Below are 14,532 nucleotides of genomic sequence, written 5' to 3'. Positions count from 1 at the left end.
TTTTCAAGTCATAGTTGTGGGGCTAGACGAGCTGGTGATAATCCTAGAAACATGTGGTGACACAGATTACCCTCGCCTCTCGAACGGATGGCGGGACAGGAGCTAGCAAAACAGCTAGAGTGCACACCTGAGTCTCAGACCAAAGATGCCCCGTGAAGGTTGATTTGGTTTTGTGCCCAAATCCCAAGAACAGTCTTAATATGTGCACAAACCAACAAAACACGTTTTTAAAACAATACATGTTATTAAGGAGTATCGACTATATGCAAACTGTTCTCCTGGGAGCTGTGAGGAAGCAAAGGTTAATTATAGATGATAATCCGAAGGCAGTCACCGCTGACATTTCTTTCTTCTCCATGAACGGAACTCTAAATACTGGTATAGACAGAGACCCCTTTCCAGGCAGCCACCCATGCCACAGCGGCCTTTTCTTTTTTAGGGAATTAAATCTGATTTACAGACTGCTAAACACTTGTTTGGGCCACACGAGCCTGCCTGCGTTTGGGGGGCCTGGAACCACATGTGGAACCTCAGAGGCTGTGGGGCAGCCCCAGTGGGCCACACGGACGAGCAGTGGCGATACCTGGTCCATATCAGGTGCTCAGCCCAGAGATGCAGCTGAGTGCAGGGAGCCCAGACCCTCCTGAGTCTGGCTGTGTCCCTGCCGCAGGGCCACGCAACACTGCTGCAGACTCATGAGAAGTTTCCCTTTGCTGCTTATGCTCTTCTGAATGGGTCTCTGCTCTGTAACGGGTGTGGTAACACAGAGCAGGGGAAGTACTGAGTAGTCCGTTAAGCGCTCCTCTGACGGGTCTCGCTCAGCGTGTGTGTGAGCCAGGAAGGATCTCAAACCCACAGCAGCCCAAACCACCACGAACTAGGCCAAATCAGTCTTCCGGCTCAGAAGCTAGCCCCTAAGCTTCTGGGGAGCGGGGCCACACCGGAACATTGAGCAGTAACCCTCTGGAAGGGCTAACTTACACCTGTGCTAAACAACCACTTCCTAGACTTACACCTGTGCTAAACAACCACTTCCTAGACTATGCTCCCCGACTGCGGCAAACAAGGCAAAGGAAGAGTTTCTCAGGCTGCAAAGGGAAGGAAGCACCCCTGGGTACTGAGCACAGAAGAAGGAAGCAGAGTCGAAGCGAACGGCTCCGAGAAAAGCTGCAGCCAACTTGGCAGAAGCCAGGAGCGGGAGGGCTCGCACTGCTCTGGACAGGTTCGGACTTCACCACCGTGTCACAGCAGTTCTAAATGGGGGCCACCCGTGTTCTCAGCGCCCCTAACGCACGAGAGCAAGGACACATGCCCACAATCCCAGAGGCTTCTGGGGAGACGGAGGGAGAAAATGTCAAATCCTTGCTCTGAACAGCCCTCAGATTGGTAGTGGGGGCACCAACCACACACCGCACCTGCGCGCGCACACAGGCACACACGAATCAGCACCTCAAAGATCCTAGGTTTCCATCTGCTAGAACGTGAGCCAGAGAGTTGATACTGCAAGAGACAGAATTTATTTAATATGACATTACGTACTCAACAGAAACAGCACCGAATACTCTTAATTATAACAGAATACTTACTTCTCTTGTGCTTTCTTTATGGACATAGATCCATTTCTCACGATAAAAACCTAGAATAAAAATTAACTTTGTTTTTAAAATCTGGCAAATCATTTAAAATGAAGATTTTTACGGAACTTCAACAGTTGTAAATGGTAACAAAATTATCTGACTTATCATATAGATGAGAGATGCTATCACTTGGTTAAATGCCAACAGAACGGCTTTGTTTCCCCGATATCAGTTTAAGAGGTGCTGAAACATCTTTACATGAAAAATGACTTAAGACAGCACCACATCTTTGCAACTTAGAAGAAAACTAGCTCTATGAACAACTGCAGTAATATCAAAACATGACTATAAAAATGTGATTGGTCATTAATTCTGGTACCCTAACATTTCTTCTTTTTCTACTACAGTCTTTTTCATGTAACTCAGTCCCAAAGCTTCAAGGACCATGACGACTCTATTCTCCACAGTACCCAGTCTTTTCCAGGAGGCTGAATATCCTAGGACCGCTGCCAAGGACTCCTGCTTGTGCCGCAGGGGGGAGTGGGGCCTGTCGCGCAGGTGAGCCACCGCCAGGAGGCTCCCTACCCCGCCCGACTGCATTCCCAGTCCAGCTCTGGCAGGATTCCAGTCAAGTGCTGTCTAGCCTCCTTGCTTGGGAGTGAACTGGTAACTGAACTCACGACCATTTTTCAGTCATTCCAGATGCACGATTGCTTTGTGGGCTTTGCTATTGTTTGTTTTTGCAGATCTTACTAACTAAATAGTGAAGCTGCAAACGGTCTGATAACCAAGTCAGTAGGCAGAGAGAACTGTCACTCACGTATCGTCCTTTATCTCTTAAGATAGCATTGTCAAAACAATTTAGTATATCAGTACATTAAACAAGTAAAATACCATAAAATTGTTAATAAAAATGATCTTACATTGAGTATCTGTATCATTTCTAAAATGATCCTTTTTCCTCTTTTTGGATGTGTATTCCTGCTCTTCATTACTGAATATTTCTTCATCGTCACTATTTAAGATACTGAAATAAAGACACATTTTATTAAATACTTTCACAGGGAGATCTTCATTTGGCTTTTCTTTTATAAAAAAAAGATAATATTGGTTTGCAATTCAGGAGACCAAAACAAAAATCGTGTTGAATTCTGAAAGCAACCAGTAACTTTCAAAGCAGCATATCACAAGTCTGAGGTTACAAAGTTAATGTCTCATCTGTTGTTTGCGGTGAGGAATCTGAGATTTGCCCCGGTTCTTTTGAGGATGTCAGACCAGGTAGGGCGAAACATGATCACACTCTCCCAGGGGTTCTGGTACGTGCAACCAAGGGAGGCGCAGACTTCAGAGACTTCACTACAACACAGACATTACAAACAATACTACAAACACTTCGAGAGCAGGCTATGGGAGAACAGGAGGCCCGACGTGGACTCATGACGTGCCAATTCCTGATTCCACATTCCCTGCATCCCCTCCAGGCTCAGACTTAACCAAAACCACCACTGCATAGGAACACTTTCTTATGAAGCATCAACCAAACAATGCTAACTGTCAAGGCACTTAACTGAAGGCAGGTGGAGGAAAATGTTCATTTTCCTATTTAAATACATCTAATTAAAAGCTTTCCCAATTTTTCTTTTTCTTTTTTTTTTTTGGCTAAAATAAGGAAACAGAATTTAAGGCAGTAACTCAACAACTTGAACATGTTTTCTTTAAAAGGTAATTTATAGTTAAAAAAAATAACTGCATACAGCAGTCCACCCCGTCCAAGGTAAAGGTGCACACAATTTTTATTTTCAACACACTGGCACTGGGTGGGTTTTGGTCTGGAATCCAGGGGAGGCTCCGTGGACAGGCGGCGAGCCGGCGGGCGGAGGTCTGGGCCCGGCACTGAGGCTAAGGGCTGGCGCTGCTGGTTCCCAGCACGCTCGACAAGAAAGCAGTGACAGCTCCACCACGCGCCGGGGAATCCATTCATCACATCAGGAGACCAGACTGCTCTGACAACAGCGGTCACTCAGCAGGACGGGCACAAGTGTGTTGACAGAAACATGCAGAGCATCCCATCCGGTGGTGGGCACCACAGAAAGGAACTCATGGACACGGCTGGTCCCAGGGTGTCACACTCAGTCTTACACGGGTCGGCTGTCATTGACTTGATCCTGAATGTGGAAGCTCAGCTTTTCCTAGAGTCATGGGCACACCAAGGAAGAGCAGCAGCGGCTGCCACACAGGCGACAGCCTGCAGGACGAGGGGGCAGAGCAGGCGGGCCCTGACCCGACCCAGACCCTGCCTTGGGGAGGCCCTCTGACCCCCGCATCGGCCAGCGGAACAGTCCCATTCCATCCCACGGACACGCGGCAGGCCTGGCTGGGGGAGACGCGTCCTTCCAGCAGGTGTATCACAGACGGTGCGAGCGTGGCCCCTGGGGCTCCCCACGCTAGCGCACAGAACGTGGAGTCCACCCGCGTGGCCATGTGGGCAGTGAGGTGCTCATCGGACTCAGGCCCCGGGGCACACCAGGCATGACCCCCCACATGGTCCATGCGGATAAATAAGAGAAAATGCCCACTCTACGGAAACTTAGTTGCCATTTTCACAAAGTGTATCTTCAGTGGTTTTTATACTGTCAGGCAAAAACATACACATATATAAGTGGGTAAGAAAAATAAATGCTTCCAAAATTAAAATCAACACTTGAAACCATGACTTCAACAGTGCTGGATGCTGATAGCATCGTTCCATTTCACGTGCACATAAGCCACTGAGCAACCGAGTTTCATAGGAAATGCTCTTATTTATTACATCTGGTTTCACGAGTGAGATCAACATCACCAACCTGGATTTAAAAGTCAGCAGAACTTCAACAACAAAACCAAACAACTGGATTAAAAATGAGCAGAATGAACAGACATTTCCCCGAGCAAGAGGCACTGGTGGTCAGCAGGCACATGAGAAGATGCTCCCCATCACTGGTCACGAGGGACACACAGATGCAAACCACGGTGAGCAGGCAGCTCCCACCTCGTAGGACGCCTACCATAAAGAGCCCAGAAAATAACCAGTGCTGGCGAGGATACAGGAGCCCTTGTGCTGGTGGGAACGCAGCAGGGCAGCGTCTTTAGAAAACATGTATTTGCAGCAACTGCTCCAGAAACTAAGCACAGAACCACCACCTGATCCAGCAGTCCCAGTTCTGGACAGGTCCCTGAAAGAGTTGAAAGCAGAGTCCCCACAAGGCACGGGACACCCGCGCCCCCTGCCACCTGGCAGCGGAGGGCCACTCATGTCTGCACACGGCTGGACGAGCACAACAGAAGGTGGCCCACACGCACAACGGGGCACCATCCCGCCCAAAACAGAAGGGAATCCCGGCACACACTAGAGTTTGGGGGAACCAGGAGGACACCATATGAGTGAAACGAGCAGTCGTAAAAGGACAAAGTCTGTGTGCTTCTGAGAATCTGAGGGAACTGGTGGAGTCAGAAAGCAGCGTGGAGGGAGCTGGGGCTGGGAAGAAGCCTGGAGCCGTTCCCGGGGACGGAGCGTCGGGGCTGCAGGGCGTGCGGTGCGGAGGGCGTGGTGACCGCCGCAGGATGGCGTGCACGAACTTCATGCCGCCAGCACCGAACTTCATGCCGCCAGCACCGGGAGACAGTGAAGTCAGGTGCGGGGCGCCTTGTTTACCTCAACCCTCACGCCATCCCTCTGCCCACCCACATCGCGGCCCCGCTGCCACCTCACTGTTCTGAGGTAAGCCCCACGGGGCATCGTCCGGGGGCAAACATCTCAGGATGAGCTCCCGCCAGGCAGGGTGAGGATGTCCCTGACATCCGCAGTGAGCGCACCGTGGCTCCCACCACGTGGTGACGCCACGCGCTCGGCCACGAAGCCCGTCGGTCTGGAGCTGCACCTGCGTCTCACCGACTCCCCACTTCTTCTGAAGCGCCCATTTTTTTCTGAGTACCACAGACACTTTTGGCATTCGAGAGAACGCGTATCTCTCCTCCTTCCTGGGATTTTGCTTAGGACGGGAAGCCGTGGCGCCCCACCCCCACTGCCGAAGTCAGGGCCTCACACTGTACGGAAGCAGGTGTGTGTCCCACGGATGGGGCTGACGAGTGGCCCTTCAGAACGTGTCTACGTGCTCAGCCCGGTTCCTGTGCCACCTTGTCGGTCCTCAAAGAGGTCTCGTGCCCCTTCTCTACCTCTTCCCCTTCCTCTACAGGGAATGTTTGTTCACTGGACGTGTCCAAGACATCCCTCGCCCTCTCCTCCGTTTCAGCCGTCATTTCCTCTTCTTGCTGCTCAGCCTGGGTGCTTTCCACTCCTCCATCTCCCTCATCCCTGACCCGTGCTTCTGCATCCTCTCGTCTGCTGTGGACCCTCGGCGTGGTCTCCATTTCTGTCACTGTATTCTTCAGCCCCAACTGGCTTTGCTTTGCATTTCCTGTCTCTGCTGAGGGTCTGAGTTCACCCACCCTTCCCTCCAACCGAGTGAGCATCTGTACGACCGATAGACTCTCCCTCAGGCACACCGCTTACCTCTGCGTCAGGTCGTTCTTCCACCGACGTCGTGTCTTGTTCTTCCGGAGCACAGTCCTCTGTCGACCCATCCTGCTGGACTTTCTGTGTGTTTTTATGAATCCTAAACCTGAGGGAATGGTATTATGCATGCCGGGTGACTGGCGGGATGGAGTTGCGGCTGGCGGAGGCTGGGGGTCGTGGGGCTCTCCGTGCCGGGCCGCCCTGTGGGATGGCCAGAGCTCCAGCGGTCCTGGGCAGGGACAGCCCCGACGCTCCCCACGCAGAGGGTACTCTGGCAGGACAGCTGGAGCTAAAGCGGCTACAAACGGAGGGGTCCCAGGACCTCCCCCGTGTGGGCACCCTGGCAGGACAGTATGTGTGGGGAAGCGAGCACAGGAGGATGCAAGCTCTGGGCTCTGGTGCAGGGGGCACCCGGCGGGACAGCTGAGGCGGGGCTGTGCACAGAGTGCCCTGGCGGGAGTGCTATAGCTGAAGTGGGCACGGGCTGGGGGGTCCCTGGACTGTCCATGCAGGGGGCATCCTGACAAGACAGCGGACGGTGGAGTGGGTGCAAGCCGGGGTGTCCCAGGTGCTCAGCACAGGGGGCGCCCTGGTGGGGTGGCTGGGAGACCCTGGAGCAGCGAGCAAGGCATAGGAAGCCAAGGTGGTGAGGGTCTGGAGTGTTCCAGGATGCAGTAAGCACCGTGCAGGGGTGCCCCAGTGTGCACGGTGCAGGGGCCACCTCTCTGTGGAGTGGCTGGGGCTGGTGTGGGCTCAGGGACCTGGGCTAGGAGAGGCGGCAGGCCGGTCAGGACACCTGGACCCTGCTCCCATCCACACTATCAAGGGGCAGGGGAACGTAAGCCATGACGCTCACCAGCCCTAGCCCCAGAGAGTTCCAGAAGCTCTCCACAGTCTGGTACAATTTTAAGGGTGTCTCTTTTATAAGCTAGTTGACCTTTTCAGCTGTGGCTTTTTTCTGTGCCCTGGGGCGGATGCATGTGCTCAAGGTAGTAGTTCACAGCACCAGGGGTGGGGGGCCCCTCCACCATCATGTCCTCCTCTGTACACTCTCTGCATGGTCTCTAGCTCTGTTGTACAGAAGGTGCTCAGTCAGCCCTCAGTTCTTCTTCAGGAGGAATTGCTTGGTTAACAGCGCTGGATTTGGGGTGTCCCTGGAGGTGGTGAATTCAGGGTCTTGGACCAGAACCAATCCTGAACACAAACTGATCTGGAAACAGGACCTTTGGCGATGGAATTAAGGGAAGGACCTTGAGATAAAATCATCCTGGATTAACCATGTGGGCCCTAACTCCAAGAGCAGAGGGAAAGCCACAGGGAGACCGGCAGGGAGAAGGCCGTGTGACGGTGGAGGCAGAGACTGGAGTGAGGTGGCCACCAGCCAAAGGACACCAGGACTGCGGCAAACACTGCAAGCTGGGGATCCCCCTCAGAGCCTGTCTGCACCTGCATTTTGGGCTTCTGGCTCTTATACCACTGATGTTATGGTTATGGCAACGGCAGAAAACTAACAAAATGGCCTACGCTTTAAAATTACTTGAGGTCAATTATTGATCTTAAAAGCACTACCAACTCTACTATCAAATACACAAGATGCTGGGAGAGATAACTCAGCAGACGTGATGCCTCATCGGAAACATAAACCAAAGCAAACATCAGATACAAAATGTGGTCACTTTTATCCCAAACGAAACAAAGCACAATGAAGCCTTCAAACATAATCGCTGACAAATGATTCCAGGCTGACGTCCTCTGGCATCTCTGTCAGAGTCCCTGAGCTGTGTGTCCTTGTCGAAGCAGCAGACAGACGGCATTTAGCTCCTCTCCCCAACGGTGCCACAGTCTCTGCTCTAACAGTTCCTGATGATGGTTTTCAGTTTTACATCAATTCATCAATGGCTGCCTGTTAAACTTGGATTTTTATCCACACATTTTCCAAAAAAAGATCAAGGGTTATATATTATCTTCTCCTGCTGGACAAATGTCCACATTTACCCATTTTCCTATTTAAGGTCACTCTTGCATCAGCAATTAGTCTTTCTTACAAAAAGATATTAAAAGGAAAAGTCCAATTTATTTAAGTTTTTAAGAAAAGATTAAAAGCTTGTTGTTAGCACTAACACTTTATTCCTGAGTATTTCCCACAACACACTGAAGGACTTTGACGCAGACGTGTTATGGGAAGGGGGCGTCCGGCGGGTGGTTGCCATGCAGCCCCACGGTTCACCCAGCAAGGAGACGCACTGGGCCCCACACATCACGTGGTTTAGTGAAGGAAAATGTGGACTTGCAGAGGTTCCGGATGGAGTCTTCCCAGAGATGGGCTGGTGGGTACTCCAACTCCAGCGGCTGCGACATCTGTGAACAGGAAGCGTAAACGCAGGGCGGGCCAGTGCACCCTGGCCCTCACTGACGCCCTGCACACACAGAGCAGACCACCGCCGACAGACTCCCAGCACCAGCCGTGATCCTCACACAGCCACCCACCCTATCAAGTCCCCCCACCTCAGGTCACGACGCAGGCCCTGACCTGTAATGAAGAAGCAGACCCCACAGCAGTGGTGTACCAGGGATCACAGGCCAGGAACAGGCTCAGGAGACAAAGTCAAGGAATTCAAGTGAGCCGCAGATATATCATCTAGGTAAATGGACATATAGGGTAAAGCCCATGACAAAATTTATGAACGTGCACCAACACAGGAAGCGGCGAGACCAGGAGCTTAGTAAGGAATCCATTATAGAATCCACGCTGGAGCAGAATGCTGGAGACAAATGGAACGAGACAGGTAGAGACAAATGGCTATCCAGCAAATAACATGTATTTATTTGTAGGATTATGCGGCGCAGCACGGCGTGTCATGTCATGTGACAATGTCCACAGAGAACAACCACTAACAGTGTGGTGCAGGGATGGGGCGTGAGATCAGCAGCAAACCGCATTATTTACTGTATGGGGCCGACAGTCAGGAACCAAACGGAAGGAAGGAAGTACGATACAAAGATTTTCACTATCAAGGTGAAAATAAGGGGAAACGATGTCCTAAGTACTGAAGCAGTGAAGGCGAGCAAAACGCAAGATGACAGGCTCTTCACACGTATGTACGAGAGACTATTCACGGGCACAAGGGTACAGATCCGATGACGTCTGGAACACTGGGAACTGAAGCCAGACGGAGCAGGAAGTGCAGGGGGCCCGGCTCGGCTTTCAGAAGGAAAAGAGCTAGGGATGGGCTCACCAAGCAAAATCAGACACAAATACCAAATATGAGAAGCACACCTCTGAGAAGACGGGAAACATACATCAGAATTCATGCGACCCCAGAAAAACAACTGTCACAGAAAATCACAGCATCAGGTACATGTAGTTTAAATATATAAATATAGATAAAAACCTAACAGAAGTAAATAACTTAGACATACAATTTAAAAAGCTAGAAAAATTACTAAAGATAAAAGCAAATACCGATAACTAGAAAAAAGGTAGCACTAAAAAATCCAAAGCTAGTTCTCTGCAGAAAACAATCAGCAAGATAAACCACAAGATAGCTTATCAGAAAAATAAAAGTACAAATATTTAAATTCACAATGACAAGAAGAAAATTATCAATGCAAACAGAAAATTTTAAGACCTGTAAAGGACTATGTTATAAAACGCTTTATAAATTAGTTAGAAGAAATAAAACTGATAGTTTTTTAAATACATAAATTTGGTAGACACCAATAAGAAATTGGATTTTTTTCTTAGAAGGCAGGGATGTTAATTATAAAGTGCACCTGAGAAGCAGCCAGGGGAAGCGACTCGTCCCACTGGTTCTGAAACACATTGTAAAACCTCGTGAAAACTGCCTCTGCTCTGGCTCAAGGTGGCAACACAGGAGGATCCTGAACTCAAGGCCTCCCCTGCACATATCAAGGCTCTCTGGCCTATGGAACAATTTCCTCAGGGGTAGAAAAAAGGCTGAGCAACTCTTACACATTGAGTGAACGAGAAAAACCTCCACAGGAGCAGGTGGGAGAGGCTGAGACCCAATCTTGCTATAAACCCTAACCCAGCACAGCAACACACAATTGGGAGCAAATCACAACCACAAGCTTGTCCCTGAGGAGCAGAGGATTTGAACCTGCCTGGGGAACCCTGACATTTACAGCCTGCATCTGAGACAAGCCCTCAAAATGTCTACCTCGGAAAGCCACGGACACAAGGCCGAGTACAGTGAGAAATGGCTCTCTCTGTGCAGACTCTCCCACCCTGCGGCCCAGCACAGACTTTGTGGGAACGAGGCTTTTCTGAGCTTTATAAGGCACTGGCCTGGGTGGGGTAGGCCTACAATCTAACACACACCTCGGCGCCAACTGACACGCCCTATGGAGAGAGGGGCTGGAGGGAACATCTCTGTGCTCTCCTGCCTCACCTGGAAAGGAGATTGTCCACTCATCCAGCAGGATGCTTTCTGTGGCTGGCGCACAGGGGACACCGCCAGATCTCCTGGCTCTGGTAGCCAGCAGGGCTTGAGTTGGGGTCTCTCAGCACCATATACATTCACATGCTTTAAAAATGGATGCCCACGGGTCTGGCTGCCCATCGGCCTGAAGGGAGATGCTGCTTGAGATCCGCCCCCCTGGAGCAATGACTGGTTTCGGCACACTCTCAACAACTGGTAGCTGGTAAGAATCAAGAGGCTGCCTGGACAGTCACAAAGATCTGCAAGGTAACCAAGACTGAGGGCAGGGTTGACTATGAAGTTGCATCTCCTAGACGAGCCCAACCCATTAAGCCTGGGAGAGCTGACGGTTTCCTCTAATGCATAAAAACCCACACGGAGAGTCAAGTAAAATGAAGAAACAGAGTTGTATGCATGAAACAAAAAAAGATAAAACCTGAGGAAAAAAAACCTTAGTGAAACAAAGATAAGTAACTTACCTGATAAAGCATTCAATACCTAATACAGAGTTCAAAATAATGGTCCTACAGGTGTTCCCTGAGCTCACAGGAAGAACGGCTGAACAGAGAGACAGAAAATGTACGGAAGTACTAGGAGTCCCAGAGCTGAAGACTACAGCAGGAGGGGCGCCACAGCAGACTCACGGAGAAAGCAGGACAGAGGGTCAGTGGGCAGTGGAACTCACCCAATCAGAGAAGCCAAAGGGAAAAAGAATGAAAAAAAATTAAGAGAGCTTAAGGGAATTATGAACACCACCAAGTGGACCAACATTCTCATTACAGGCACCCCAGAAGGAGAACACAGAGAAAAGGGGGGAGAAAAAACTTATTTGAAGAAACAATGGCTGAAAACCCCCTTACCCTGGGGACAGAAACAGACATCCAGACCCGGAAGCTCAGAGAGTTCCCGTAAGATGAATCCAAAGGGATCCACACCAAGACACACTCTAACTCAATTGTCAAAGTTAAGCAGCACGAGAAAAACCATTTGTTGTATACAAGAAAACCCTCTAAGACTACCTGCAGATCTTTCAGTAGAAACTGTGCAGGCCAGAGGGAGTGCCATGATGTATTCACAGTGCTGAAAGAGAAAAGCGGCCGAGATTCCTCTACCCAGCAAAGTTGTCCTGCAGAACTGAGGAGAAAGAGTTTCATAGACGAGCAAAATTTAAAGTATTTAATTGCCACTAGACTAGCCTTACAAGAAGTGTTCAAAGGACTTCTTCAAGCTGACATGAGAGGGCATTGTTTAGTAATAAGAAAAATACAAAAAATACAAAAACAAGAATAATAGAAAATAAGATATAAAGATAAGATATAAGATATAAAATAAGAATAAAAGAAAATAATAATAAGAAAAATACGAAAACATGAATCTCACTGGTAAAGGTAAATATATACTAAAATCCAGAATACTCTAATATTGTAAAAGTGCTTGGTTAATTACCAAAAAAGCTAATATAAAGACTTAAAACAAAAATAGTAAAAATAAGTATAATTATTTCTTAATAGATACACAAGATTAAAAAATGTAAATTGTGATATCAAAAACATAACAGAGGTAAAATATAAAGCCTTAGAATGTCTTCCAACTTAAGTTGTTATCACATTAAAATAGACTGTTATAAATATAAGTTGTTTTATGTGAGCCTTGTAGTAACCACAAAACAAAAACCTATTGTGGAAACACAAAAGATTACGAGGGAGCAATGGAAGCATACCACCACAGAAAATCATCAAATCACAAAGGAAAAGACCCAGAGAAGAAAGAAACAAGGAAACTACAAAACAACCAGAAATTAACAAAATGGCAGTAAGTACATACCTATCAATAATGACTTTAAATGAGGAAGGACTAACTTCTGCTATCACAAGACATAGAGTGGATATGGATATCCAAATGGATAAAAGAACAAGACCCATGTGCGTGTTGCCTACAACAGACTCACTTCAGATGGAAGGACACACACAGACTGAAAATGAAGGGATGGAAGAAGATAGTTCATGCAAATGGAAATCAAAAGAAAAAACTGGGGTAGCGATATACACCTCGTAAAACAGACTTTAAGACAAAGACTACAATAATAGACACACTCCAACAAGAAGATACAACATCTGTAAGTATCTCTGCATCCAACATAGAAGTACCTAAATAAAGAAAATATTAACAGATCTAATAATCATAGAGGATGTAATACCCTCATTTCATCAATGGATAGATAATCTTCACAGAAAATCAATAAGGAAACAATAGCCTTAAAGGACACATGAAACCAGATGGGACTTAACAGGTACACACAGAACATTCCCTCCAAAAGCAACTGAACACACATTCTACTTCAATGCACATAGAGCGTTCTCCAGCATAGATCACATGTTGGACCACAAAACAAATCTTACTAAATTTAAGAAGATGGAAATGATATCAAACATGTTTTCTGACCACAATTGTATGAAACTAGAAAGCAATAAGAAGAAAACTGAAAATTAACAGATGTGTAGAGGTACAACAACTGGTTATTGCACAACCAATGGGTCTAACAAGAAAACAAAAGAGAAGAAAACTTACCTTGAGACAAATGAAAATGGAAAACAACACAGCAACACATACAGCAGTTCTGCAAGGGAATTTCAGAGTGACAAACGCCTACGTGGAGAAACTAGAAAAATCTCAAACCAACTTCACATCTCAAGGAACTAAAAAAGAACAAATGAAAGTTAGCAGGAGAAAGTAAGTACCAAATTTCAGGGCAGTTATAAGTGAAATGCAAAATAAAAAGACACAGAAAAGATCAATGAGACTAAGAGATTTTTTTTCAAAACATAAAATTGACAAACCTTTGGCTAGACTCACCCAAAGCAATCTACAAACTCAGTACCATCCCTATCAAAATTCCAAAGGCATATTTCACAGAAATAGAACAATCCTAATGTGTGTATGGAACCACAAGAGACTGTGAATTGCCAAAGCAATCTTGAGAAAGGGGAACAAAGCTGGAGGCATCATGCTCCCTGATTTCAAACTATATCACAAAGCTGTAATCATCAAAACAGTACAGTACTGGCACAAAAACAGACACAGAAATCATGGAACAGACTAGAGCACGCAGAAATAAACCCTCACGTATGTGGTCAATTGAGCCAAGAATGGCGAAAGGACAGGCTAATCTTTAATTAACGGTGCTGGGAAAACTGGACAGCTTCATGCAGAAGAATGATATAGGACCACTACCTCACACACCCACCAAATTAGGTCGAAACAACGAAAGACCTGAAACCATAAACTCCTGGACGGAAACACAGGGGGTTAGCTCTTTGACATTCATCGGTTTTAGGAATGATTTATTTTAATCTGACACCAAAAGCAAAAAAAACAAGCGGGACACATCAAACTAAAGAGCTTCCGGACAGAAAAGGAAACCATTCACAACATGAAAAGGCAACCTAGTGAATGGGAGAAAATATTTGCAAATCATATACCTGATATACAATTAATATCCAAAATACATAAAGAACTTTAAATAAATAAATAAATAATAAAAACTTTAAACTCAAAAGTTAAAAAAAAAAAAGTCCAATTTAAAAATGGGCAGAGGATCTGAACAGACGTTTTTCCAGAGGAGACATACAAATGGCCAGCAAGTATATGAAAAGGCGATCAAATGATCAAAAATGTATATAAAGGGGAGTGGCAAGATGGCGGAGAAGTAGGAGACCTGGATTTTGTCTGGTCCCAGGAATTCAGCTGGATAGGGATCAAACCATTCTGAACACCTACGAACTCAACAGGAGATCAAAGAAAAGAATAGCAACAACTCTCTGAACAGAAAAGCAACCACTTTCTGGAAGGTAGGACGTGCGGAGAAGTGAATCCGAGGCAATATTCGGGAGGATAGACGGCGGGGGAGGGGCCTCCGCCGGCCGCTTCTGGCAAGTGCTAGAGCCGCGGAGCACAAAACCGG

At 47.5% G+C, this 14,532-nt stretch overlaps 1 protein-coding gene across 9 annotated transcripts in view; it reads right to left on the bottom strand.

Annotated features, from left to right (window-relative positions):
• The window catches only part of FBXO25 (F-box protein 25), a 56,943-nt gene that overhangs the window by 21,420 nt on the left and 20,991 nt on the right, over window positions 1-14,532 (bottom strand). For all 9 annotated transcript variants that reach the window (XR_012381113.1, XM_073902236.1, XM_073902235.1 and 6 more), the window contains exons 3-4: window positions 2,501-2,604; window positions 1,587-1,636 (exon numbers count right to left, since the gene is read on the bottom strand). Coding sequence is in view for 8 of the 9 variants with exons in the window: in XM_073902236.1 (XP_073758337.1) it covers window positions 1,587-1,636; window positions 2,501-2,604 (154 nt within the window). In the remaining variant the exon portion in view is untranslated. The remainder of the gene's footprint in view (window positions 1-1,586; window positions 1,637-2,500; window positions 2,605-14,532) is intronic.

Source organism: Callorhinus ursinus, unplaced genomic scaffold (genome assembly GCF_003265705.2).
Source record: "Callorhinus ursinus isolate GAN/ISIS: 27379988/994484 unplaced genomic scaffold, GSC_fseal_2.0 scaffold17, whole genome shotgun sequence".
NCBI classification, from domain to species: Eukaryota; Metazoa; Chordata; class Mammalia; order Carnivora; family Otariidae; genus Callorhinus; species Callorhinus ursinus.
The sequence above is the reverse complement of the archived record's forward strand: the minus strand, read 5'-3'. Positions and strand labels throughout refer to the sequence as shown.